The 26,375-nt window shown below is 36.8% G+C and overlaps 1 protein-coding gene across 1 annotated transcript in view; it reads left to right on the top strand.

Moving 5' to 3' along the window:
* LOC127859014 (protein KTI12 homolog) overlaps positions 1–3,529 on the top strand; it is a 31,311-nt gene extending 27,782 nt beyond the window's left edge. The window contains exon 8 of the mRNA XM_052396400.1: positions 2,985–3,529. Within this exon, the coding sequence (XP_052252360.1) occupies positions 2,985–3,128 (144 nt within the window). The 3' untranslated portion in view covers positions 3,129–3,529. The remainder of the gene's footprint in view (positions 1–2,984) is intronic.
* The last annotated feature ends 22,846 nt before the right edge of the window (positions 3,530–26,375 follow it).

Below are 26,375 nucleotides of genomic sequence, written 5' to 3'. Positions count from 1 at the left end.
TGTTGCCTTGTTTTACTGATAAGGGATTTGATTACAGAACATGAATATATCTTTAAACATTTTCTATAAAATATGTGTTCGTCATTATCAGTAAACAAATTGACTGCATAATGTTACATCAAATACTGCCAGAAGAAAAAAATGTCAGTTGAGGAAGCCAAGAAATCATGCGAGAATTTCTAGCTGCTTATGTACTCTGGAATGTATGGGTTTAGTTTTAACCTACGCCTTATATATTTTAATTTGAGTAAAGATTTATGTTATTCAAATAAAAGTTGGTTTGCTATATTCTAAAATCTTTTTTTCTAAAAATAAGGGATGTAGTTGACACTTGTTCGTAATTTCATTTCATCGTTCCTCAAAAGGTTGTAACTTTGTTGCTCTGGTCTCTTCCCTACCATTGAGTAATTAAATGGTAATTAAAATGAATGCGTTTAAGTTTCCTTTTATTATTGTTTAATTTGAGTTGCAATGCTATGAGGTTAAATTTTATTCACACTTATATGTATCTTGAATATTGCTGGGCCAAGTGTGAGGTTGACCGTTCCAAGGCGATGACCCAAGCTTTATTCTTATAAATGTTTATGTTGTTTTGTATTGTGCTGTGTTGTACTCTTTGGCAATTGGTCAATTGCCTTAAATTAATGACCAACTAATTGCATGTCACTAACATGCAATACTGCTCCAGCACCTGGAGTTTCACTTCTTTATTTTCAATGAAAAATTTAAAGATATTATGTTATTCACTACAGTAAACATATAAGAACAATGATTAAAATATTCTATGTCTTCAGAATATCCACAAAACATGTGTTTATCATAAATCATTAGAAAAAATATAACGATGCGCACACTATGACAAGTTTTGTCCACCAGTTTATACTTTTAAACATAAAGATTGACGTTTTTAAACGCACATTCCAATGACGTCATACTGTGGATTCACTTATTTTAAGGAGGTCTCATTTTTCGCACACCTACCATTTCTCCAATTTATGATCACTGGAATATTTACCAATTAGGTTTTCCGCATTCTTCACGTTAAAAGTGAAACGTCGAATCAGATCAGTCGTAACACCCTATGCCGTTATGTTTGAACATAAGACGTTCTTCTGACGTTGATATGAACTCTTTGTAAAAATATAAGCACAACTTTGGCATGTTAAACGTTTATTTGAAAATAAGTTAATAGATGCACATCTTTTAACATGCTTTTTCAAACTTTCAATGTGTAATGAACTGCTTGAATGCTATAACCATAAAAGTATACATCTGCAATAACGCCTGTCTATAGTGAACATATCATATGGCACTGAATTCAGAGAGACATATACCTGTAATACAAGTATAAAATTAATTACTGCACAATCTAAAAAAGATAAGCATTAATTTCTTCCTGCCTTTTAAGTCCAAATGTGAAACATTTTAGTATTTTAATTATAATAGACAGCTTTTTACACAAAAATATAATACCTAAAAATCTTACCTTTTGCTGTGTAAGTAGTTTTCTTTGAAAACATCTTCTTTCTATAAGAAAGAACTTTCAATGAGAAAGGTGTTGAAACAATTATATTATTTTACCATCTTAGTGGGAGAACAGTGTCTTTTATCAACATAAACACCGATAAAGTCATATTTCTCCCTTTCTAATTACCCATTAGCACACTAGTTTGTGTTTCTTGTTGATATAAACCAGATACAGTAATTCCTTTACAAGGTAAGGGCTTCATATTATATTTTTTTACCTTGAATAAGGGGCACAACTAGCTTATGTTAAAATGATTTAAGTGCACTTAAATCCCTTTGGCACATGTATTACCTCTCAATATGAATGAAAACATATTGTGCCAAAAAGACTTAAGTGCTATTAAAGCTTTCTTGCAGTCAGGAAAAGGATATAAAGCATTCTGGCATACAAGGGATTTGTCGATAAGCACTTAGTGCACCTTGGTTCTGTCGGATATACTATGTTGTATACAAGATATGATTCCAGGGAATAGTGCAAATTGAAGAGTATTTGAATAGCTTTTTAAACGTGCAAAAAAGTGATTTTTGATAACAAGTGCACTTACCACGTTCTGGCTCTAACCCCTCGATATATTATATCTCCGCGAACTTGGACTTTAATGTATTGATGTTGATGTAAACAAACTTATTCTTGAATGTTTCAACAAACCACATTGTTGTTAATGCACTGTTTCATTTTATGTTGCCATCCATATTTTGGTATTTAAAAAATACTAATACAAAATAGCAACATTATATTGACCAGCATTTGTTATGCCCCTCTTCGAAGAAGAGGGGGTATATTGTTTTGCACATGTCGGTAGGTCGGTCCATCCATTCGTCCACCAGATGGTTTCCGGATGATAACTCAAGAACGCTTAGGCCTGGCCTATGATCATGAAACTTCATAGGTACATTGATCATGACTGTCAGATGACCCCTATTGATTTTAAGGTCACTAGGTCAAAGGTCAAGGTCACAGTGACTCGAAATATTAAAATGGTTTCCGGATGATAACTCAAGAATGCTTAGGCCTAGGATCATGAAACTTCATAGGTAAATTGATCATGACTGGCTGATGACTACTATTGATTTTCAGGTCACTAGGTCAAAGGTCAAGGTCACAGTGACTCGAAATAGTAAAATGGTTTCCGGATGATAACTCAATAATGCTTATGCCTAGGATCATGAAACTTCATAGGTACATTGATCATGACTGGCAGATGACCCCTATTAATTTTCAGGTCACTAGGTCAAAGGTCAAGGTCACAGTGACTCGAAATAGTAAAATGGTTTCCGGATGATAACTCAAGAATGCTTACACCTAGGATCATGAAACTTCAAAGGTCAAGGTCACAGTGACAAAAAACATATTCACACAATGGGTGCCACTACAACTGACAGCCCATATGGGGGGGGGGGGGCATGCAGGTTTTACAAACAGTCCTTGTTCTAGTTTCACCTCCGTTTTGTTTCAGCTTCAGTACTGCCGACCTTTGACCCTTGCCGAGCTTCAGAGGTTGCGACGTCAGTTCATCACGTACATGAAGATGCACCCCGTGTCCAACCATGCCCAACTAACAAACATGTTTATACAGTACCTCAATAATACGCTGAAGTAAAAATATATGTGTATTTTGTAATTATATTCACTAGTTATCAATTTTAAAGGGTAAAAATTTTCGTATGGATTTGGTGTCAGCCTTTTTTATCAGGTCATGGGTTCAATCTTTTGAATGGTCCCAATACTTTTGATCAGATGGTCCAGGTTTTGATCATTGATGGGACCCGCACAAGCAGTTTTCTCCCGCCCTGGCAAGACAGTGAACTGGCACCTGGCTCCCCAGGTTTAGTCTTGTCAGAACCTTTGTTCAATGATATTTATTTGTACGTATGTGTAATTCTGCCTGGTGACTCTTTTTTTCCACTGAATCTTTTACAGTGTGTGTTTTGGCTTCAACTCGTCTGTACTTGTTGTGTTGCAAGCTATGCATCTTCTATGAAATAAATTGTGTGCAACAGTGCTATAATCAAGAGTAAAACAGTGATGCATGATTGTACAAAGTCGTGAGTTCCTTGACAATGTCGTTACTTGCATCACGTTACAATGCTGTGTGCCGTGTTTATTGTCCCTTTAAAATCTGATGCAGCGTGTCACGATACAGTGTTGTGTCATGCTAGAATTAAGTGTCGACTGTCATGTTAAGATGTTACTTAAATGTGGTTTATCGTATGACGAAAACAGCTCAGAAAATACATGTAACGTGGCACTCAGAGTGTCGTGTCGAGTGTCACATGTGAAGTACATGCCACTTGTTGCATTGCATTGTCATGCGCCGTTTTGAAAGTCAAGCTACATTGTCGTTTCAAGATGTGCGTCGCGATGTTGTGTCGGACGTCAGGTTACTGTGTCATTCATCGTGTCGAGTGTCTTACTTATATGTCTTGCCGAGTTACTTTTACTTTAAGTCAGTAATCATGTAACAAAATATTATGTTGATTGGTGAATATTAGTTTTCCAAGAGATCTCGGTGATATTAAAATAGCAAAGGCTGATGTGCAATTGTTCATATACATTGAAAATACCTGTTTATGTTTGTATTCGTGTTTTACATAATTAACTTTTTTATTGAATGCTTCAACTTGAATTGACACAGGCTTGTATCAATAATTTAAGTAGTTCCCGGGCAGACGATGACCAATCGAGCCAAACTTAAGAACGGGTAAGTTTGGCATATGAACCCCATCACTTTTAAAGAAATCTGGGACCATAGCCTGATTTACTGCAATATGTTTTATACTTAATAGCTAAAATAATGACTTCTCTATTCACATTACACGACAAGCTGCGTAGATCTATTGTACCTGCTATTTGTTATATTCGACGCATTCAGCGTACAATATATCATACAATATTTTGTTGCTATATCAGATTGAGTATTTTTTTACGATTACACATTTTCAGGAAGAAACACGCGTTTTGTCTCATGCTAAGCATAGGTTGCGTGTTATTTAATTTGCCTATACACAATTCAACATATTTGAGATGACTTTATTTAGGGCGACATTTCAGATCAGCTTTTGTTTCAAAGGCGTTAAGATGAATGCTGAGCCAGCTCAACACTCTTGCGCGACATTCCAGATCAGCATTCGCTTCAAAAGCTTTTAAATCGAATGCTGATCTGGAATGTCGCGCTCGAGTGCTGAGCTGGCTCAGCATTCGACTTAACGCTTTTGAAACTAATGCTGATCTGGAATGTAGCGCTGGAGTGCTGAGCTGGCTCAGCATTCGACGTAATACTTTTAAAACAAATGCTGATCTGAAATGTCGCACAGGAGTGTTGAGCTGATTAAGCATTCGCCGTAACACATTTAAAACGAATGCTGATCTGGAATGTCGAGCTGGAGTGCTGAGCTGGCTCAGCATTCGATTTAACGCCTTTAAAATTAATGCTGATCTGGAATGTCGCGCTGGAGTGCTGAGCTGGCTCAGCATACGCCCTAAAACTTTTAAAAGGAATGCTGATCTGGAATGTCGAGCTGGAGTGCTGACCTGGCTCAGCATTCGCCGTAACACTTTTAAAACGAATGCTGATCTGAAATGTTACATTAGAGTGTTGAGCTGGCTCAGCATTCGCCGTAATACTTTTAAAACGAATGCTGATCTAGACTGTCGCGTTAGAGTGTTGAGCTGGCTCAGAATTCGACTAAACGCTTTTGAAACGAATGCTGATCTGGAATGTCGCGCTGGAGTGCTGAGCTGGCTCAGCATTCGACGTTATACTTTTAAAAGGAATGTTGATCTAGAATGTCGCGCTAGAGTGTTAAGCTGGCTCAGCATTCGACTTTACGCTTTTAAAACGAATGCTGATCTTGAATATTGCGCTGGAGTTCTGAGCTGGCTCAGCATTCGACTTAACGCTTTTAAATCGAATGCTGATCTGGAATTTCGCGCTCGAATGCTGAGCTGGCATACATTTCTGATTGAATTTAAAGGGGCCTTTTCACGTTTGGGTAAATTGACAAAATTGAAAAAACTCATTTCAGATTCGCAAATTTTCGTTTAAATTATGATATTTGTGAGGAAACAGAATACTGACTATTTACCATGCTCTTAAATATCCTTTATATGCATCTTTCTACGATTTAAAAACCTGAAAATAATAAAGCGTTGCAACGCGAAACGAATTAATAATTTGGAGTTCTGTTGTTGTTGTTGTTATATGTTGTGAAACTACGAGGATACTATATAAAGTATAAAATACATTTGACCTTGCATCCGGAAGGATGACCGAGTGGTCTAATTGGTAGACTTTTTACCTCAAGGTTCAGTGGTTCGAGCCCTGCTGAGGGTAACCTTTTTTATTTTTTTATATTTTATTCTTGATTTTTTTACTGGAGCTTTTTGGATCCAATGTTTACATTTATCAATATAAAGCATTTTATGACAAACTTCAAAACATGCCTAAATCTGTGAAAACGCCCCCTTAAGTGTTCTCATTTCGCTGTTATTCATACAGAACGTTCCGGAATAGCCACGTGATGCTTTTGTAGCTTATATAGCACTCTGTCAAACGGATAAACCTTTCCCGCGAACAAGACAATTGGGTGAACATTAATTCAAATTATAATAGGATATGAAACGATGAAAGTCGTCCTACATACGATATGGCATGTTGTGAACGTGATGGCATTTCTAATAGGGCCACGCAACGCCGCATCTGATTTCGACCCTTCACGCCTTTTAACATTTGGCTACGTATCGATATTGTCAACACAAGACGATATCGTGCGAGTTAGCAGTTAATATATACTTCACATTTGAAGTCATACATTTCCTGTAAAAACATTAACTTCCCTTTCTTGATTAAAGTAATAGTTTTTTTGTGTAATTGTTTGCACACATTTGACACTCTTCCTTTGAGTACTTTTATCCCGGTGTTTAATATCCCTTTCGTTAGGTATAAACCCATCATCTCGTTATGATCAGATACCAAGCAAACAAATAGAAACAACATGATGTCATAAACACAGGTGGCAAAATTCTGGTCATTAAACACAATTTATGATACCTCCATGCCTTCTTGTGGTAGTAATATTGAGTAGTTATTTTGTGGAGTAATTAAACGCAGAATACTCAACTGCTGGCAGAAGAACAAACTGGATTCAGAGTTGGGTGGAGCACAGTGGAACAAATGTTCAACTGCAAAGTCATCATTTAGAAACACTTGAAATACCAACGTGACCTCTTCCACAACTTCATCGACTTTAAGAAAGCTTTCGACCGGGTGTGGAATGATTGCCTACGTAAGGTTCTGAGAGGATTCAACATTGACGAAGGGCTGCTGAGTCATCCAAAAACTCTACGGAAACGCCAGCAGCACAGTACTTCTCAACGGGCATATGGGTGACTTCATCAGGAAATCAGCGGGCGTCCGTCAGAGCTGTCTACTCTCAACCGTCCTGTTTATGATTTTCATTGAGAAGATAATGCAGGAGACCCTCCAAGATCACCACACCTCCATCTACATCGGTTGAAAGACCGATCTCGAACTTGAGATTCGCGGATAACATTGACCTCATGGGTGGCACCAGCAGTGAACTTCAAGACCTCATCAACAGACCATGAAGGAGCAGGAACAAAAGGGCTGGTGGTCAGCACGGAAAATACAAAGATCATGGTGAACATCACGACCAACATCAGTGCAGACATCACCATGAACAGCAAGGAGCTGGAAGAAGTGACCAGCTACAAGTACTTGGGAGCAACACTGTCCAAGTATGGTATCAGTACCGCTGAGGTCCGAATCAGAATTGTCATGGCGACCGCCGTCGAGGCCATCATAAGAAAAAAAAACAAACACGTCTTAATGCCGAGCTAAGCCTTTATTTGTCAGTCAGCATTCCGCTGAAACATGACTGGCATGTATGTGCCCCGACCCGGGATCGAACCCGAGACCTCTGGATTTCAGCAAGCGCCTTATCCACTGAGCTATGGAGGCACATAAAATAACATGAAAAGCTGGATGGACAATGTGAGAGAGCAACGTTAAGCGACCCACAACATGCCTGACTGGCTGAGGATGTCTGTGTCCTCATTTACTCCCAACGGTCAGACCGGCCATGGAAATTTGCGTTTGACCACAACGGGGTTAAATAACGTTTCCGAAAAATACAATCATTTACGATTTATAATATTAAATGCTATATGTTAACCCACATAATCATTTATAAAAGTATTTCAATAAACATCCATAGAGAGTTCGAGTACATCATATGTACGTTTGTTGTTCGGTTGTATGTTAATATTCATCGCAATTGTCATTACATTTTACGTAAATTCAGTCAATCTTATAGAACATTAACATAAATAAAATTAAAATATTGTTGTGTACTTCGCTTTTATAGGGCTACGATTTATGATTGATTCACACCCTTACACTTTCAATCGCTCATGAAAAATATAAACACACTAACACACCAATACCATTGGTAATAAGAATGATAAAATAGCATGTTTTATTATTTTTGTAATTTAATTTATTGAAATCATTGTGCAAGACATAAGACGATCATTTGTAACTTTGTTAACTGAAATTGCAGTTGTTAAGTATTCAGACCACATTTACTTTGATGCTAATAATTTACACTGTTTTAGTAAAGATGCAAATAAATGTGTTAATACGCAATAAGGGTACTGATATCATTGAATTATCATTTAGGTATTATATTGTTTATTTCGGAATTTGTAATCGATTTAACGATTTAACACATGCCTTTATGCATATGTAAACATTACGAATCTAAACAATAACAATCACTTGATTTATATATTGGTAACATTAATAATACCGATATAATTACACGTGTTACGCTTATTACACGCAGTTGTCTATTCCTCGATAACTAAAAGATGCTTTGCAAACGTCTTTAAAAATAAAACGCACACTGGGTAAATTTGACTTCTAAATTTGCTCTTGTTCATACAAAACAACTTGATATGTGGAACAGACTTACACTTTGAGATGGCATTTCGGAACAATACTAGCAGGAAACTAAACACTGCTTATCGCAAATAGAGCATCCCCCGAGTGTGGAGATATTGTCTGCTTTGGGATTGACGTTAATTAAGATTGAAAGCGATTGCTGATTAAGTTGTTGATGTTCAAGCCCATCGAGCATAAATCGGTACATTTAAAATGACTTTGTTTACGAGTTGTATCCGTTCAGGATGTTAATCAATAAGTTAAAATACTTCCACATTGCTATAAATATCCGGTATGTTGAACTATCCTGTTTTATTAGGAAAATAGTTATGACTGATAATCACTAATAAAGAGATTTTAATAAACATGCATGAACAGATCAATTTTCACTATGTCCGTTTTTTCACTTGTATATAATTAATCTTTAATATTGCCATTCAATGTAAAAGCAAATTAACATAACATTTATATAGTGTCATTTAATTTGCTTATTATAGTGCTTTGTGTTATGGTTGATTTATTAACACACCTATTACACGTTCGAACGCTCATGAAAAATAACATACACCAACACACCCATACCTTTGAAAATTATATTTATATAACACTGTTGTTTTTTTTAATTTACTTTATCGATGTTCTGATGCGGCTAATTTGTTTTGTGTAATTATCGATGTTTAGTATTCAGACCACTTTTACACTGATGTTAAAGGGGCCTTTTCACAGATTTTGGCATGTTTTGAAGTTTATCATTAAATACTTTATATTGATAAATGTAAACATAGGAACTAAAAAGCTCCAGTAGAAAATCAAGAATGAAATTTAAAAAAAAGAAAAAAAGGTAACCCCCAGCAGGACTCGAACCACTGACCCATTGATTCCTGGAGTTAAAAGTCTGCGAATTATACCTCTCGGCCATCCTTCCTTATACAATGAAAGACGTATTTTATACTTCATATAAGCGATCCTCGTAGTTTCACAAAATATAAGGACAACAACAGACCTCTCCAAATTATTCAATCGTTTCGCGTTGCTACGCTTTATTATTTTCAAGTTTTTAAATCGTCAAAAGATGCATATAAAGGCTATTCTAGAGCATGGTAAATGTTCAGTATTACGGTTTCCTCACAAATATCATAACTAAAACGAAAATTTGCGAATATGAAACAACTTTTTTTCAATTTTGTCAATTTGCCAAAACGTGAAAAGGCCCCTTTAATATGTTAATCGTATTTTTATAAAGATGAAATAAAATGTATACATACACCGATGGTACTAAATGTTATGCTGTTGAATTATTATTAAGTGTTATAATCTTTATTTTAGAATTTCCTATCAATTTATCGTTGATATTCGCCACTATTTTCATAACAAATGAAAGGAAAGTTGTCACATTCAGCCTCGTTCTGAAATTTGAAACCATCATATGGTATAAAACAATATTAGAAATAATGAGTGCACTTGGCATTTTCAAACAACCATTGTTATAGGTTTAAATGGACCTGTTCAAGTTTTGGTAAATGTTCAAAATTGGAAAAAAAAGATTTGCTAATTTTCGTTTAGTTATGATATTTGCGAGGAAACAGTAATACTGAACCTTTACCATGCTCTAAAATATTCATTATATGCATCTGTTGACGATTTAGAAACCTGACGTTTATAAACGCAAAAGGATTGAAGAATTTGGAGAGTTCTTTTGTATTCGTTATATGTTCTGTCATTACGAGGATTTCTTATATAAAGTATAAAATACCTCTCACACTGTATTAGTATGGATGGCCGAGTTTATTCACAAGGTCAATGGCTCGTGTCCTGGTGAGGATTCCTTTTTTTCTTTCTTTAATTTATTCTTATATTATACCGATGTGTACATGCATCGATTTAAAGAATTTAAAGACAAACGTCAAAACATACCAAATCTGTGAACAAGTCCCTTTAAAAGATTCTTTTCTTTTTATTCGAGAATTCACCTCAGATTATTGGGAACATTAGGAAGATGCTTATAATACTAATAAAAACAACTCTACACAATTTGCAAATAATATCGATATTTCTGTTCAAATTGTAATACACAGTGTTCTATCAAATTCGAAGCATTAAACGCATTTTTCACTGTTGAATTGAGCTGAGCAGAATAACAGATCAAAAGAGTTAGTTGAACTGTGGCAACTGACTAATCTGCAACTCATCTTGCTACCAGTTGTTTATATAAAATATACATTTTATCCCATTTTCATCGCGACATTGACGGTATAACACGTTGTGGAATATACTTGCTTGTATTCAACACTGTGGAATATACCTGTCGCGTGCACGGACTACTTTTTAAATGACGTCATGCGATATGCGCTAAAATTAGGTCGATATTGTTTGGTTCATTGATCGAATTGTAAGGTCACCCATTAAAAGAAAATATGCATATTTTGCAGAAAAATATATATATGACATATTCACCAAAAGAAATGTTGAAATAAAATATAAAATTACACGATTTTTGTTTTGTATTTTTTTTTATTATATTTACTTTACCACTGAATGATTTTTCATAAGAAACAAAGTCGACAAAACTTAAGCTTTAAAATTATACGACTTTCAACCTTTTAATCTAGTCATATGACATAATTTTTCGCCATCCGTATAATGAATCAGCTGATTGATGGCGTCATAAAATGACATACTTATTGCGTCATTTTCCCCATTTTTTTGACGATTTATTATAAACGCGACTTATTTCACATGTTTTCTACATGTACTGTATGTCGACATATCTGAATTGTCAATTGATCACATTTTCCTTATTTCGTGTAATGTGCATTGTTTATAACCAAAGCATATACTTTTGACATTTAACTTAAATATTAAGAATGTACAACAAGCCATACACATACCGCACAGTTCATGAATAATCTGCTATGTTTGCTTTCCTATTTAATTCACGTTAGGCATAGAGCTGTGTAAAGTATAAGATGGTAAAAAAAGCACCACACAACGTCCCATTTTGTACACGGGTATTTTGTACTCATTTATCTGTTGTGTACTGGAATGTTTTCCATTCTTTGTGTATTTATATATTAAATTATTTTCTCGTACAATAAGGGCACTTACCATAGATAAATAAAACATTGTGCAAGTTTAAACATAATTATGTTTGTATGCAGAAATCTGCAAATGCAACCGAGTTTACCAACGGCTATTATTAGATAAACTGCTCCGGTTTATTGGAACAGCAGTAATGTAGAGTACATGACGTAGCGTGTGGCGAAGAAGAAAGTTTATCGCGTTCATAAACTCATTTGAATAAAGTGATAGAATGGCATAAGGGTCTTTATTTAACTATGCTAAAATAATTATTAAAGACCCTAGATGCAAAATCGTAATTATTGAGTTACGTGTTTTGATTTTTGTTTGTACTTGTGTCGTTCCCTGTTCTCGGGGAAATGATTTTAACATGGGCGCCATTGATGCATCGGATCACACACGGCATACCCACAACATTCTATAAAAACACGTTCTGCGCGTCCTTAAATTCGTCGTTCGAAGTCGGAAAACGTATTGCCCTGTATATTTTGTCAAATAAAGTGTCAGTCGCTGCAATAGTCTGTTTACTCGTCAAAATTGTCAAGGTCTTCGATAGCTAAAGAAACTTCAGCGTACAGTTTATTTAGTATTGACAGACCTGTACAAAGTCGCGCCAGTCAAAAATCATAGAAAGCGACATTTAAAGTTATGGTAGCCAGAACTAGGTCGTCGATGGTGTACATGTTTGTTGACATCGACAGCATTTTGTCAGGAGCATTCGCCGCCATATTGGATTTTGTTCATTTTCTTTCGAAAATAAAATGAATTATAGTAAAGTAAAATCTTATTTTCGCGGTCGTAATGTGTTAAAATTCGCATACTGCGTAAAATTGAATGTAGGCATATGGTGATATTTTTACTTGTTTTACAGTTTGTGTGTGAATTTTTTAAAGACTATTTTGCGTACCAGAACAAATACATGTATATCACTACGCATGGTTACATTTGTTAGATTTTAAGCGCTTTTATGACTGAATTAAAATTATTGTTAAGGTTATTAGATCTATTTATGTTAAATGTCACGTTGAAAAAATCAAATGGGATAAATAGAATACTAGGATTAGCGTTGAATACAGAGAAGTTTATGTTGCTCGGCTCGAACACCGAAAGCGCTCGCCAAGGCTCGCGCTTCCGGCGTTCTAAGCCTCGCAACATAAACTTCTCTGTATTCAACGCTAACCTAGTGTTGTCTATATATTCGATATTTTACATGACTGAACCAGTCCTCTAAGCCGAGCGGAACTGTCTTTTTATTAGGATCGGATTTAGTGTTCGTGTGTCGTTTGAATATATATCGTTGCAGAAAATTAAAATGATCCGTAAAACAAAATATGTCTTTGTATCGTGTGAACGAATCTGCACTTAAACTAAATTTAGATTCACATCGTACATCGAATCATTTCTGTCGTAAGTTGTCAAAACGAAAGTACGGTTGATATTCAAATGCATTATTTTTCTCTTTCCGGGATATTGTTTTAGTATGTTGAGGCTGCATGGAGAAATATAAGTGTATATGAAGTGAAAACACCAAAAATAAACAACGGTTGCGATAGACACCTATATACTGTTAAATGCGTCTAATATCACTTTAACTTTTGTGGTTGATGATGGAGCTGATTATGACCGTCAGAAATACATGATATACAGTACATGCGCTGTGCGCGGTTTGTATTGTATGTATGTATTTCTTTTGACCTTGCGGTCAAGGATAACCCATGAAAGTGCAAGCACTTATTTCCGATGGGGTCCTTTGTTTTTTGCTGAAGAGACAGCAAGCAGAAGAGACAGCATTGAGATACAAGGAATCCGGGTGCGATACCCTAGCTCTTTGCGAATAGATCCCTTGGTTCTTTTACGTGCTCAGTGTATAGCACCGATACACGCGAGAATTACCTGGGTTTCACACCAGAACATCTCTAGTTGGGTGGGAAACACTTGAAGCATTTCTGAAATTTCCAGTGCCCCGGCCAGGAATTGAACCAGGGACCTCTGGAATGGTAGACCAGTGTGTTACCACTAGACCACCGCACCACCCGGTAAAGGTAACTTTTTCAAAAGTTAATATAATGTAATATGTTAATAGATGGGTTTTTTAAACTTTTGTTTGCTATGTATTTATTTGTAATGACTAACACAAATGTTATGTATACTTTTGCATGTTAATAGAAGCATTAAACAGTCGAAAATACCAGCACGAGGATAATTATTTATTAAAACATTAATTCAATATGTAAGAATAGTTATTTACCGTATTGTTTAACAGTAGGAAATTAAAGAAAGCATGCAGAATCAACTGTTTGCTAACAATTCTGAAAATGGTACGAGTCAGAAAGAGTACTATGTCATGACAACGATGATTTCGGATATTGGTTCTTTGACATATTAGATTATTTTTATTTCACAACTTCATTATATAAACAAAACGTACAACACGAAGCACAACGAATGAATATGTTCACATGAATTTAATAATCTTCAAAGTGTTAGATCTTATAATACAGCCTGGTATATCATGCGGGCATTCGTTGTTGTTTCTGACCATGATGAGTATTTCAGCTAAAACAGCCTTTTATGGCATATCACCAAAATCAAATGACCTCAAAGACAACAAACGTAGACAGGCAATCAACGGGTATCAATATATTACGTGATTGAAATTTAACAACATAATACTTGTGTCAAATATGTGATGTCATCACATTTCTTATTTGAGAATATGTAGGTCCGAATTCGCACTTTCGTGAACCAAGCCCATAAATCTAGACAAAATGTTAAAAAACTGTGATTGGTTTCCGGTCTTTGCTCGGAGCACATGGCTTGCAACGACTACGCTATATCCAAACGGCGTATTTTGGTCTTTGGTGGCAATATACAACCATACGAACTTGCTTGTTAATAAGATCGGGTAAAACATTACTTAAGACAATAATTAAATTAAACAAGATGTGTTTGTGAAACACCATGCCCCCCCCTATATATTTGACCTTTGACCTTGAAAGATGGCATTGACCTTGACCTTTCACCACTAACAATGTGCAGCTCTATGAGATACACATGTATGCCACATATCAAGTTGCTATCTTCAATATTGCAAAAGTTATGGCCAATGTAAAAGTTTGACGCAAACAAACAAACCACCAGACAGGGCAAAAACAATATGTTTATGTCCCCCAGTCTATACTGGATGAAATAAACATACAAGCTTGCTCTAATAATTCACTGTATTGAGTATTAACTATGGGACTGTCCGGTTAGCGCAGTGGTTGGTACACGCGCTTCTCAACTATGCGACCCGGGTTGAATCCGCGTTTCCGGAAGCACGCGAGTTTGTTTGATGGTCACCATACCGGACCGGCACGCCCCCACAACACAAGACACTTCAAAATTGAAAAGCTTTCAGTAACAACTACTTAATTGGAAAAAAGCATTTAATGTAGCTAACATTTCAAAGCGACGTGCAGTATCCATATAATCTTTAAATTAGCCAATCAATAGTATAGCACCTACTGGAGGGAAATAACTGTTACATTTTGTTGGCTGTCGAGCAATGTATAAAGGTGGGTCAAACAGCTTCGCCGAAAAAATGCAAATATTTAATATCGTTTCGCAAAAGATCTAGATGTACATAATTTAATGTGCTCAGTGTACATACGGCTAACGAGGTAAAACTGTCAATAAGTAAACAAGTTATCCGCTGTGAAGGGAGAGCTAACCACAAATTTATGCAACCACGTGGTGAAACATGTAGAATTGTGTAGAGCAGTTACTTCCTGAGCTGTTCAACCAGTTCCAGGGAGATCGATTCTGGGCGAGCGCTGCGGTATGAACGAGTAGACGAGTCTAAGCGTAACAGTAGAAAAAGGTAGAATAGGTTATGACATAGCTGTTGAGAAAAAGGGTTTTGTTTTTCGGCGTTTCCAAAGGAAAAAAGCATTTGTTTTGAATTAGATAGTTTATTCTATAAGATAACGAATACAAATTATTTATCATTATCACACAATTCAAGTTTCTTAAAGGAAGCCTTAAATCCATTAGTTAATGTGTGTGAGTTCGCATAAATACACTGCAAAGGTCTAAACGAATGCATGTTGTGTAATACATGCATACGATAATCATCTGGTTAAAGTATCAGTTGATATTTTCAGCATGTATATACAAGAAAGGATAATTTTATTTGGATTTGTTCTACGTGCACTTGTATGCGCAGGTATTAATCTTGCATCATATTATTTTTTTATATTAATAATCAAAACAGCAAACGTTTTTTAAATTTTATATAAACTTCTGTGGTTAAAATAGAAATATGATATAAAACGGAAAATGTACTCTGTCAAATACTGGAAAAACACGTTAAATTAACCATAATACGGACAAAAATCGTCGGTATTTTTACTTAATGAAAATATCGGTCCGCCCTTAATCACGCTGGGTATGCGGATACTTTGATAACAGATGGCACTTCGATACCAGATAACAACAAAAGCCACGCGCGAGAGGTAAGTTCATCAGTTGTTTTTTTAAAGTTATGTCTTAAAGAGGAGTTTTTTTAGATAAGGCGCATGGTCGAGTTTATAAATGGTGTATCCTTTTCTATTGCAAAGAAAAACATCACGGACGAATGGTAGATTTTTCCCCAAAAATAGAAATTCGGTCGGAAAATAGCATAAACTGGATGAACAATAAACATTTCAACAAAATAAAACTACTTAGAAATATTGCAAGAAATTGTTTGATGTTCCAGCATGTAGAGTAATCACTGTGCTTCAAATGCTTAAATTTTGATAGTATTCAATGAAATATAAACGAAGATTGAACATGTTTTAATAGGTGGTATTCATGAAGTTTCGGATACTTTGATTCCCGATATAGGGCACTTCGGATAACAGAGACTTTCAACAAATTGGGCACTCTGATAACCGAGTTTTATCTTCTACCTGAAATGCATTTATGCATAATATGGCTATACTTACCAAACATTTTGAAGTACGAATCAATTTGCATTGTCAAGCCCGACACATTGGGAATCTTTGCATAACGTTATTACATACACATGTAAAATATAACCAATGGCGTTGTTCGTTTTCAAAAATCTTATTACAATTAATTTATATAATTAATATTATAAGTGCAAATTTTAAATAAGATTCAAATGCTTATTTCTGAAGAAATACATTTCAAGTGACGACCGAAAATAATTGTCTAAATAATAAACTTGTTTTAAGTTGTAAATTGAGATTAAGAGAATTGAAAATACAACGGATCATGTCGATCAACACGACTGAGTTCAATTGAACTTATAGCAGGACTTTAGATAAGGGGGGCAAGGGGTCTTAAAGCGGCCAATACACCACATACTATCTTTTGTCATTAGTGCTCATTAGAATCGCATCATGAGGTCGATACTAATGCATAGCCACACAATTTAAAAGAGATTGGAAAACTCCCTTTATATTGAGCTCTACTTATAGGAAGCACTTTCCTTTACACTTCCCTTTCCCTTTTATTATCATATTCCAGAGGGATAAGAAAATAATTCGGTAATTCGTTTTTAATTAACGTCAGTACATACATTTTTATGTATTGCCTGCTTACTATAGCAGTATTCCACAGCGAATTCTGCATTTCTGATTCACTAAATAAAGTGTGTTATATCTGGTAAAAAGTGTAGAGTTATCTGGAATCGAAGTGCCATTGTCTTTGAGATGATCGGTAAAAGAAATGTCCATGAAAATTTGGCATCCGACTCTTAAAACATTTGAATTTCCTCAAATACGTTATTCAACTAAAATTTAACATGTAATATTAATGGACATAGTGATCTTTTATTTTCGATTAGTTGGTACGTTCTTGATTTATTTTCAAGTATTTTTATTTTGTTGAAATACGTACTGATCATCGAATTCATGACGATTATCGATGAAATTTTATCTCTTGTCACTGTTTTTTTCACGACTTTCTTGCTCCTCAATACGAAGTACTATACCATAAATCGACAAAAAAATGTGACGTATCTGAAAACCAAATGAACAAAACATAAATGCAAAAAGCTGAAGAACTCAACTGTCGCGCGAATCTTTTGTTGTCATCTGGTATCGAAGTGCCATCTGTTATCAAAGTATCCACATACCCGGCGTGTTAATTCTTCAGTTAAATCCTTTTCGAAAGCTAAGTAACGTCTGAAAAGAATAATACAAGACCAAAATGCGTTGGTTTCGGTATATTTTCGATTTTAATCCACTCTTGGTCAAAGAAAAAAAAGATGTCAGTCGTGGCTGCGCATCTCATTATATATAATTGTATCTAACAATCGTGCATGTAAATCGATTTTGTACCAGCACATATACGTAGTTGAACAAATAGCTGGTAGCTGTAGTACTAATAGTTATCCGGCTCGTATGATCATTGAACTAAAACGTTTCTTCACCATGTATTTTTTAGATACAATCCCAAATAATATTTAAGGGCTCTTTGTGTTTATATATTTTATCTTTGATTTAATGCGCCATTTGCCGTTGTTCAATTGTTCATGTTTGTACTGTGCACTTGTTGGCTGATTCAGCCAACAGAAGGACAACATAGATGAAGATAAACCGATGAAACGATCGTGAAGTGGTCGGGAACATTTTGTTTTTGTAGCATTAATGTTATGCATCCAATTATATTTTATATTGTATTAGCATTATTTGTAGTTTTCGACACGCATTGAGCAATTTCTTTCGATTTTTTTGCAGGATTTGTGAAAATATTTAGCTTACAAAATGTGATATTTGTATACTGCGGCAATATTCAGACTTTGTAGAACAGGAAACCGAAATCGTTTATAGCTTTTGAGATGGCAAATTGAACATTGAACATAGGAGACAACTGACCCGAAATATTGAGAATGGAATAGAACTGCCCCACAGACTGATAATAGGAGATAACTGACCCCACTGACTGAGCATAGGATGAAAGTGACCCAACAGACTGGGAATGGGATAGAACTGACCCCGCAAACTAAGCTGAGGAGAGAACTGACACCACAGACTGAAAATCGGATAGAAATGACCCCACATACTGAGAATGGGATACAAATGACTCCACAGACTGAGTATTTGAGAGAACTGACCCGACAGACTTAGCATAGGAGAGAACAAACCACACAGACTGAGAATAGGCGAGAACTGATCCAACAGACTTAGCATAGGAGAGTTGACATACTGAGCATAGGGGAAAACTGACCACACAGACTGAGGATTGGAGAAAACTGACCCCACTGACTGCGCTAAGGAGAGAAGTGACCCCATAGACTGAGCATAGGAGAGAACTGACCCCACATGCTGAGCATAGGAGAGGACTGACGCCACCGACTGAGCATATGAGAGAACTGACTCCACGGGCTGAGCTAAGGAGAGAACTGACCCCAGATACTGAGCATAGGAGAGAACTGACTTTAGAGACTGAGCATAGCAGAGAACTGACCCCACCGACTGAGCATAGGAGAGAACTGACCCCAGAGACTGAGCATAGGAGAGAACTGACCACAAAGACTGAGCATAAGAGAGCACTTACCCCACAGACTGAGCATAAAAGAGAACTGACCCCACAGACTGAGCACAGGTGGGAACTTATCTCACATACTGAGCTAAGATGAGAACTGGCCCCAGAGACTGAGCATAGGAGCGAACTGACCCACAGACTAAGTATAGGAGAGAAATGACCCCACATGTTGAACAAAGGAGAGAACTGACCCCAGAGACTGAGCATAGGAGAGAACTGACCCCAGATACTGAAAATATGGTATAACTGACCCTACATACTGAGATAGGAGAACTAACCCCACGAGCTAAGCTGAGGAGACAACTGACCCCACAGACTGAGCATAGCAGAGAACTTACCAACAGACTCAGCATAGGATATAATTGACCCCACGGACATAGCATAGGAGAGCAACAGATGTATCATAGGAGAGAACTGACCCCAGAGACTGAAAATATAAAATAACTGACCCACATACTGATCACATGATATGACTGACCCCACACTCTTAGCATAGGAGAAACTGACCCCACAGACGTAGCATAGGAGAGAACTGACCCAACACGCTAAGCTGAGGAGAGAACTGACCATACATACTGAGCATAGTATATAATTGACCCCACAGACATAACATAGGATAGAACTGACCCCACAAGCTAAGATGAGGATGGAACTGACACCACAGACTCAGCATAGCAGGGAACTGACCCACAGTTGAGCATAGGATATAACTGACCCCAAAGACTGAGCATAGGAGAGAATTGACCCCACAAAATCAGTGAAGGAGAAAACTTACCACTCTGACTGAGCATTTGAGAGAACTGACCCCACAGAGTGAGCATAGGAAAGAACTGACCCCACAGACTGAGCATAAGAGAGAACTGACCCCACAGACTGACAAGTGCAGAGAAGTGACCACACAGACTGAACATAGAATAGAACATACCCTAAACTCTGAGCATGGGATAGAACAGACCCCTCAGACTAAGCATAGCAGAGAACTGACCCCAGATACTGAAAATATGGTATAACTGACCCTACATACTGAGATAGGAGAGAACTAACCCCACAGACTGAGCATAGGAGAGAACTGACACCACAGCTGTAGGATAGGAGAAAACTGACCCCAGAAACTAAAAAATATGATACAACTGACCCACTTACTAAGCATAGAATATACCTGATCCCACAGACTCAGCATAGGAGACAAATTACCCCACAGACTTAGCATAGGAACGAACTAACCCCACGAGCTAAGCTGAGGAGACAACTGACCCCACAGACTGAGCATAGCAGAGAACTTACCAACAGACTGAGCATAGGATATAATTGACCCCACAGACATAGCATAGGAGAGCAACAGATGTATCATAGGAGAGAACTGACCCCAGAGACTGAAAATATAAAATAACTGACCCACATACTGGTCATATGATATGACTGACCCCACACTCTTAGCATAGGAGAAACTGACCCCACAGACGTAGAATAGGAGAGAACTGACCCAACACGCTTAGCTGAGGAGAGAACTGACCCTACATACTGAGCATAGTATACAATTGACCCCACAGACATAACATAGGATAGAACTGACCCCACAAGCTAAGATGAGGATGGAACTGACACCACAGACTCAGCATAGCAGGGAACTGACCCACAGTTGAGCATAGGATATAACTGACCCCAAAGACTGAGCATAGGAGAGAACTGACCCCACAAAATCAGTGAAGGAGAAAACTTACCACTCTGACTGAGCATTAGAGAGAACTGACCCCACAGAGTGAGCATAGGAAAGAACTGACCCCACAGACTGAGCATAAGAGAGAACTGACCCCACAGACTGACAAGTGCAGAGAAGTGACCACACAGACTGAACATAGAATAGAACATACCCTAAACTCTGAGCATGGGATAGAACTGACCCCACAGACTGAGCATATGAAAGAATGAGAGAACTGACCCAAAAGACTGAGCTTTGGAGAGAACTGACCCCACAAACTTAGCATAGGAAAGACTGAGCATAGAAGCGAACGTACCCCACAGGCTAAGCTTAGGAGAGAACTGACCGCAAAGACTAAGCTTAGGAGAGAACTGACCGCACAGACTAAGCATAGGAGACAACTGACCCCACAGACTAAGCTGTGGAGATAACGTACACCACATACTGAGCATAGCAAAGAATCGATCCCACAGACATAGCATAGAAAAAGAACTGACCCAACAGACTGAGCATAAAAAAGATCTGAACCCATATACTCAGCATTGGAGAGAACTTACCTCTCAGACTAAGCTTAGGATAGGACTGAACCACAGACATTATACAGACTTCCCGAAACTCCGTCGGACCTACGGACATGTCCAACACAAACAGTCAAGGGCCGATCGAAATTCTAAGCTCGTCGGCCCTAAATGTCCGACAAAAATATTTCGGGTTTTCCCAAGAAATTAAAAGTATTTATAGAACATCGGCGGAATACGCACTTTGCCGATTTTGTGAAATACGAGATTTTGAGAAATTCGAATGTATTCGTCGGTCAGTTAACCCGCTGTTGATTGGTCCATAGTAGTCTTGTCAAAAAACGGAAATAATTGTCCGTGCTTGGTGAAAAATGTTCTAGAAATATATTTGGTTCTCTGCTTATTGTCGACGAGTAAATACATGCATGCTTCAAGCCTGGATCGGTACATTTGACCATCATTCGATCGACGTTTAGTTTAAACAAAAGTAAAAGTTAAACGAAGCAACAGCTTGCAGTTATCGACGATATCGAAGTACACTCACGGAGTTTAACGAGGATTTATAACCAGGTGATTTCGTTTTCATTTTCCTTCTTTTGAATTAAGTAAATTTGAAGTAAATAAGTAAATATACATAATGTAGAAGTTTTTGAATGTCGCAAAGCCTGAAAATCCAAAACAGGTTGCAGATGCAAACGCCCGTGAGCTAGTGGAAAAAATACGAGGATAAGCGCCCCCTCGTAAATTTATTGAGTCTTGGAAGACAGGCAGACCATGAATTGAAACAAATTACTTTGTTACTCAAAAGTTGAAAACAATGTGATTAACTTAAGAATAAACTGATGGTATCGTTTCTTTCCAGAGCAATTGCCCTCAAGGAGCCAAAGCCTGGACAATCACAGAACGATGAAGAAGATTGGGAACAAGACGAAAGTGAAGATGTTATTAAGCTTTTAAATAGATACAATACAGATAGTGATTTTATTAGTGACTTTTTATAATGAGGAAGTGGATGTTAACAAACTTTGTTACTTTACTTTGTTACTCAAAGTAATATGATAAAAAATAACATGATAAAACAAGATGTACGTATTTGTGATTATTTACATTTTTCTCAGTTTTGTTTGAATTTCACGAATGTTCTTTGGTCTGACAGAATAACCTAAAGTCTGACAGAAAATTCTGACCAATCAGACCAAATGTCTGACTGAAGGCTGTTGAGTTTCTGGAAGTCTGGGTCACATAGCATTGAGGAGAAATGACCCTAAAAACTGAGCATAGCAGATAACTGACCCCATAGACATTGCATAGGATAGAACTGACCCCACAGACTTAGCATAGGAGAGAACTGACCCCACAGACTTAGCATAGGAGACAACTGACCCCACAGACTAAGCTGAGGAGATTACTTACCCAACATACTGAGTATAACAAAGAACCGACCCCAAAGACATAGCATAGGAAAAGACTGACCCCACAGACTGAGCATAGAAAAGATCTAACCCTATATACTGAGCATAGAAGAGAACTTACCACAGAGACTGAGCATATGAGAGAACTGACCCAACAGGCTAAACATAAGACAGAACTGACCCACAGACTGAGCAAAACAGAGAACTGATACCACAGACGTAGCATAGGAGACAACTGACCCCACAGACTAAGCTGAGGAGATAACTTACGCCACATACCGAGCATAGCAAAGAACCGACCCCACAGACATAGCATAGAAAAGAACTGACCCCACAGACTGAGCATAGAAAAGATCTGACCCCATATACTGCGCATCGTAGAAAACTGACCCCACAGACTGAGCATATGAGAGAACTGACCCCACAGTCTGAGCATAGGAGAGAGCTGACCAACAGACTGAGCAAAGCAGAGAACTGACCCGACAGACTGAGCATAGGAGAGAACTCAACCACAGACTGAACATAGGAGAGAACTGACCCACAGACTGAGCAAAGCAGAAAACTGACCCCTTAGACTGACCATTGCAGTAAACTGACCACACAGTCTAAGCTGAGGAGAGTACTGGCCCCACAGACATAGCATAGGAGACACAGTTGAACATAGCCAAGAACTGACTATACAGACTAAGTATAGGAGAGAACTGATCCCAAAGACTAAGATAAGGAGTGAACTGACCCCACAGCCTGAGCATAGCAGAGAACCGACCCACAGACTGAGCATAGGGTAGAACTGACCACACAAACTGAGCTAAGGAGCGAACTGCCCCCACAAACTGAGCTAAGGACTGACCCCCACATACTTAGCATAGCAGAGAACAAACACTAAATACTGAACATAAGAGAAAACTGATCCAAAAGACTTAGCTAAGGAGAGAACTGACCCCACAAACCAAGCATAGGAGACAACTGACCCCACATACTTAGCAAATGAGAGAACTGACCCACATACTTAGCATAGGAGAGAACTGACTCAAAGGCTACGCTGAATATAGAACTGACCCCATAGACTAAGCATATGAGAGAACTGACCCCATAGACTTAGCATAGGAGAGAACTGACCCCCTATACTGAACATAAGAGAAAACTGAACTCACAGACTGAACATAGGAGAAAACTGAACTCACAGACTGAGCATAGGAGAGAACTGACCACACAGAGTGAGCATAGGAGAGAACTGATCCCAAAGACTGAGCATAGGAGAGAACTGACCCCACAGACTAAGCATAGGAGAAAACTGACCTCACAGACTAAGCATAGGAATGAACTGAACCCACATACTAAGCATAGGATAGAACTGACCACACAGACTGTCAAAAGCGTATTTGACATCTATTTCAAGTACCAGCCATATCCTTTGATAAATGAATTTAATTTTGCATTCAATCTTATTGTTCTCAGTGTACTGGAGGTGCGCTCGTTAACATACTTATTTTCACCCTGTATTGAATTTTTGTAACGGTCATTCCTCGAAAGCAACCACATATCCTTTATTAATGTATCAAAGAAAGAATGATGGTAGCAACGGTACCTTACAGATCTGTATAATTTAAATGATAAAATAACCTTTTATATTTATAAAATATACTTTATACATATAATTTATTAAAGTTTTAATAATAAACCTTTCTAGTTCGTCATATTAGGTCATTCTTAGCGTTGAAAAATAACATAATGTGCATTTCGAAACACTATATGCACACTATACTCAATCAAACGAAACTAAAACAGTTGAACGTTGGTAAAGTTTCTAATTATTCTATTCGATTTGCGACGTTATATTGTGTGCACAGGATCTTTAGAAGCTTTTAAAATGCGCGTAAGTGATTAAAACAGATATGATGAGCAGATTTAATTGTATTTAATTTGCATTTAGACATGATTTAGCTTCCATAATCAAATGAGAAAAAAACTAATTTACTCTTTGAATTTGAATTAGAAAACTTGAATAATGGGCTCAACATTGGAAAACAGTTAACTATTTAACTATTATAAAATTTCCGCTATCGAGAATGTTTCGGGTGGACTTAATATAAAAAATGAATGATAAAATGATGTTTAATATGTCGTTAGACGTTCAACTTTTAAAGTTATATAATAGTTCTACATTTGAATATGTTTTCGATTCTTTGTTTATGAAATAAAATATATTTTAACGATCACAACATAACCACTTTAAGAACATTATTGTGATGTAAATCATACTGTTGTAAAGAGAACAAATCCAGCGATCACTGTTTCACCACTTTTTATACTTACTTCATGAAATGTTGTCACTAGTAAAGCATCATTATGTATCGTTTATAATGTAAATACGTAATACATAATAGATCAAATATAACTTTATTAACGACATCAACTTTATATTATTGCACTTGAAGAGACAAAAACGTTATTGATTGTATATGCGATTTTTTACTTTCGAGATATCATTTTTGATATGTACTAACGCGGTTTTAAATATTGACCATTCAATGCCAACATTATCAGCCAACATAACTTTGAACGCCACTAATGCAGTGGGGTTTTGTTAGTAACATTCTCTTCCTATAACATTGATAACGATTATTGAATTGCATACACGTGTAATAAATATTTCAGTGTTAGCCGTAGAAAATGTTATAAAATGTTTTATGTTTACAGTATCGGACGAATATATAGAGAATACATGGTTAGTGCCGTAATGGAGAAAGTTTATCCGATGAGGCTTAGAAAAAGACAATAGGACGACATTTAGCGAGCCCTATTTTCTTGTTTGGGCCGAACTGGATAAACTTTCTCCATCTCGGCACTAACAATTTATTCCATTCATCCTGCTTCATTTTAAATAATATCTTTAACATAACGTTATTTTGTTTGATTTAATGATATTCCATTGAATATAAAATCAATTGCAGACGACCGAAAATAAGTGTGTATTAGTGGAGTGTAACCTTTCTATTTATATATAAGAACCGAGTATATTAAAGGTTATGAGTAAATACATTTAAAGGCGGAATCGATTACTTCATTAGCATTTGTTTCCACAAATTTAATACCCATTTATTACTTTTACAATCATTTTTTACAAAACATTTCACAGGAACTTCGCAAGTACATTTTGTATAAGGTCAAATATAAGAACATCTTAATCGGCGCGTAAGAAAACGTACTTACGGTTAGATCGTGGTCACGCGAGGTACTGCCAGAGATCAACTAGTTTATTTGTCCCTGCTTTATAAGGTCAATGTTTGCAACAGAGGCAGGATAAATATATCTATATATAAGCGTTTTATAGAAAATTGAGTATCGGAGTCATGAAACCTCATATTCTCCATCATGAGGGAAATATTTTTAATCACACAATTGTATTCAATAAACAAGGCATAAATATGCGATAACTGATTGTGATAATATACTTGTTAAACACAATTATACATTAATTGTTGAAAACAGGTACATTTTTTAAATGTTGTATTACTCGATTGACGATGGCTGGTTTAATTATTTTCAAATATCAAGCGGTCGTGGTGTCAGGGTGCCATAGTTTTTTCTTAATAACGAAAACGTTTCATGAAGGTTTCTTTGTTAAAAGGTAAAA

This window comes from Dreissena polymorpha, chromosome 14 (assembly GCF_020536995.1).
Source record: "Dreissena polymorpha isolate Duluth1 chromosome 14, UMN_Dpol_1.0, whole genome shotgun sequence".
In the NCBI taxonomy this organism is placed as follows: domain Eukaryota; kingdom Metazoa; phylum Mollusca; class Bivalvia; order Myida; family Dreissenidae; genus Dreissena; species Dreissena polymorpha.
The sequence above is the reverse complement of the archived record's forward strand: the minus strand, read 5'-3'. Positions and strand labels throughout refer to the sequence as shown.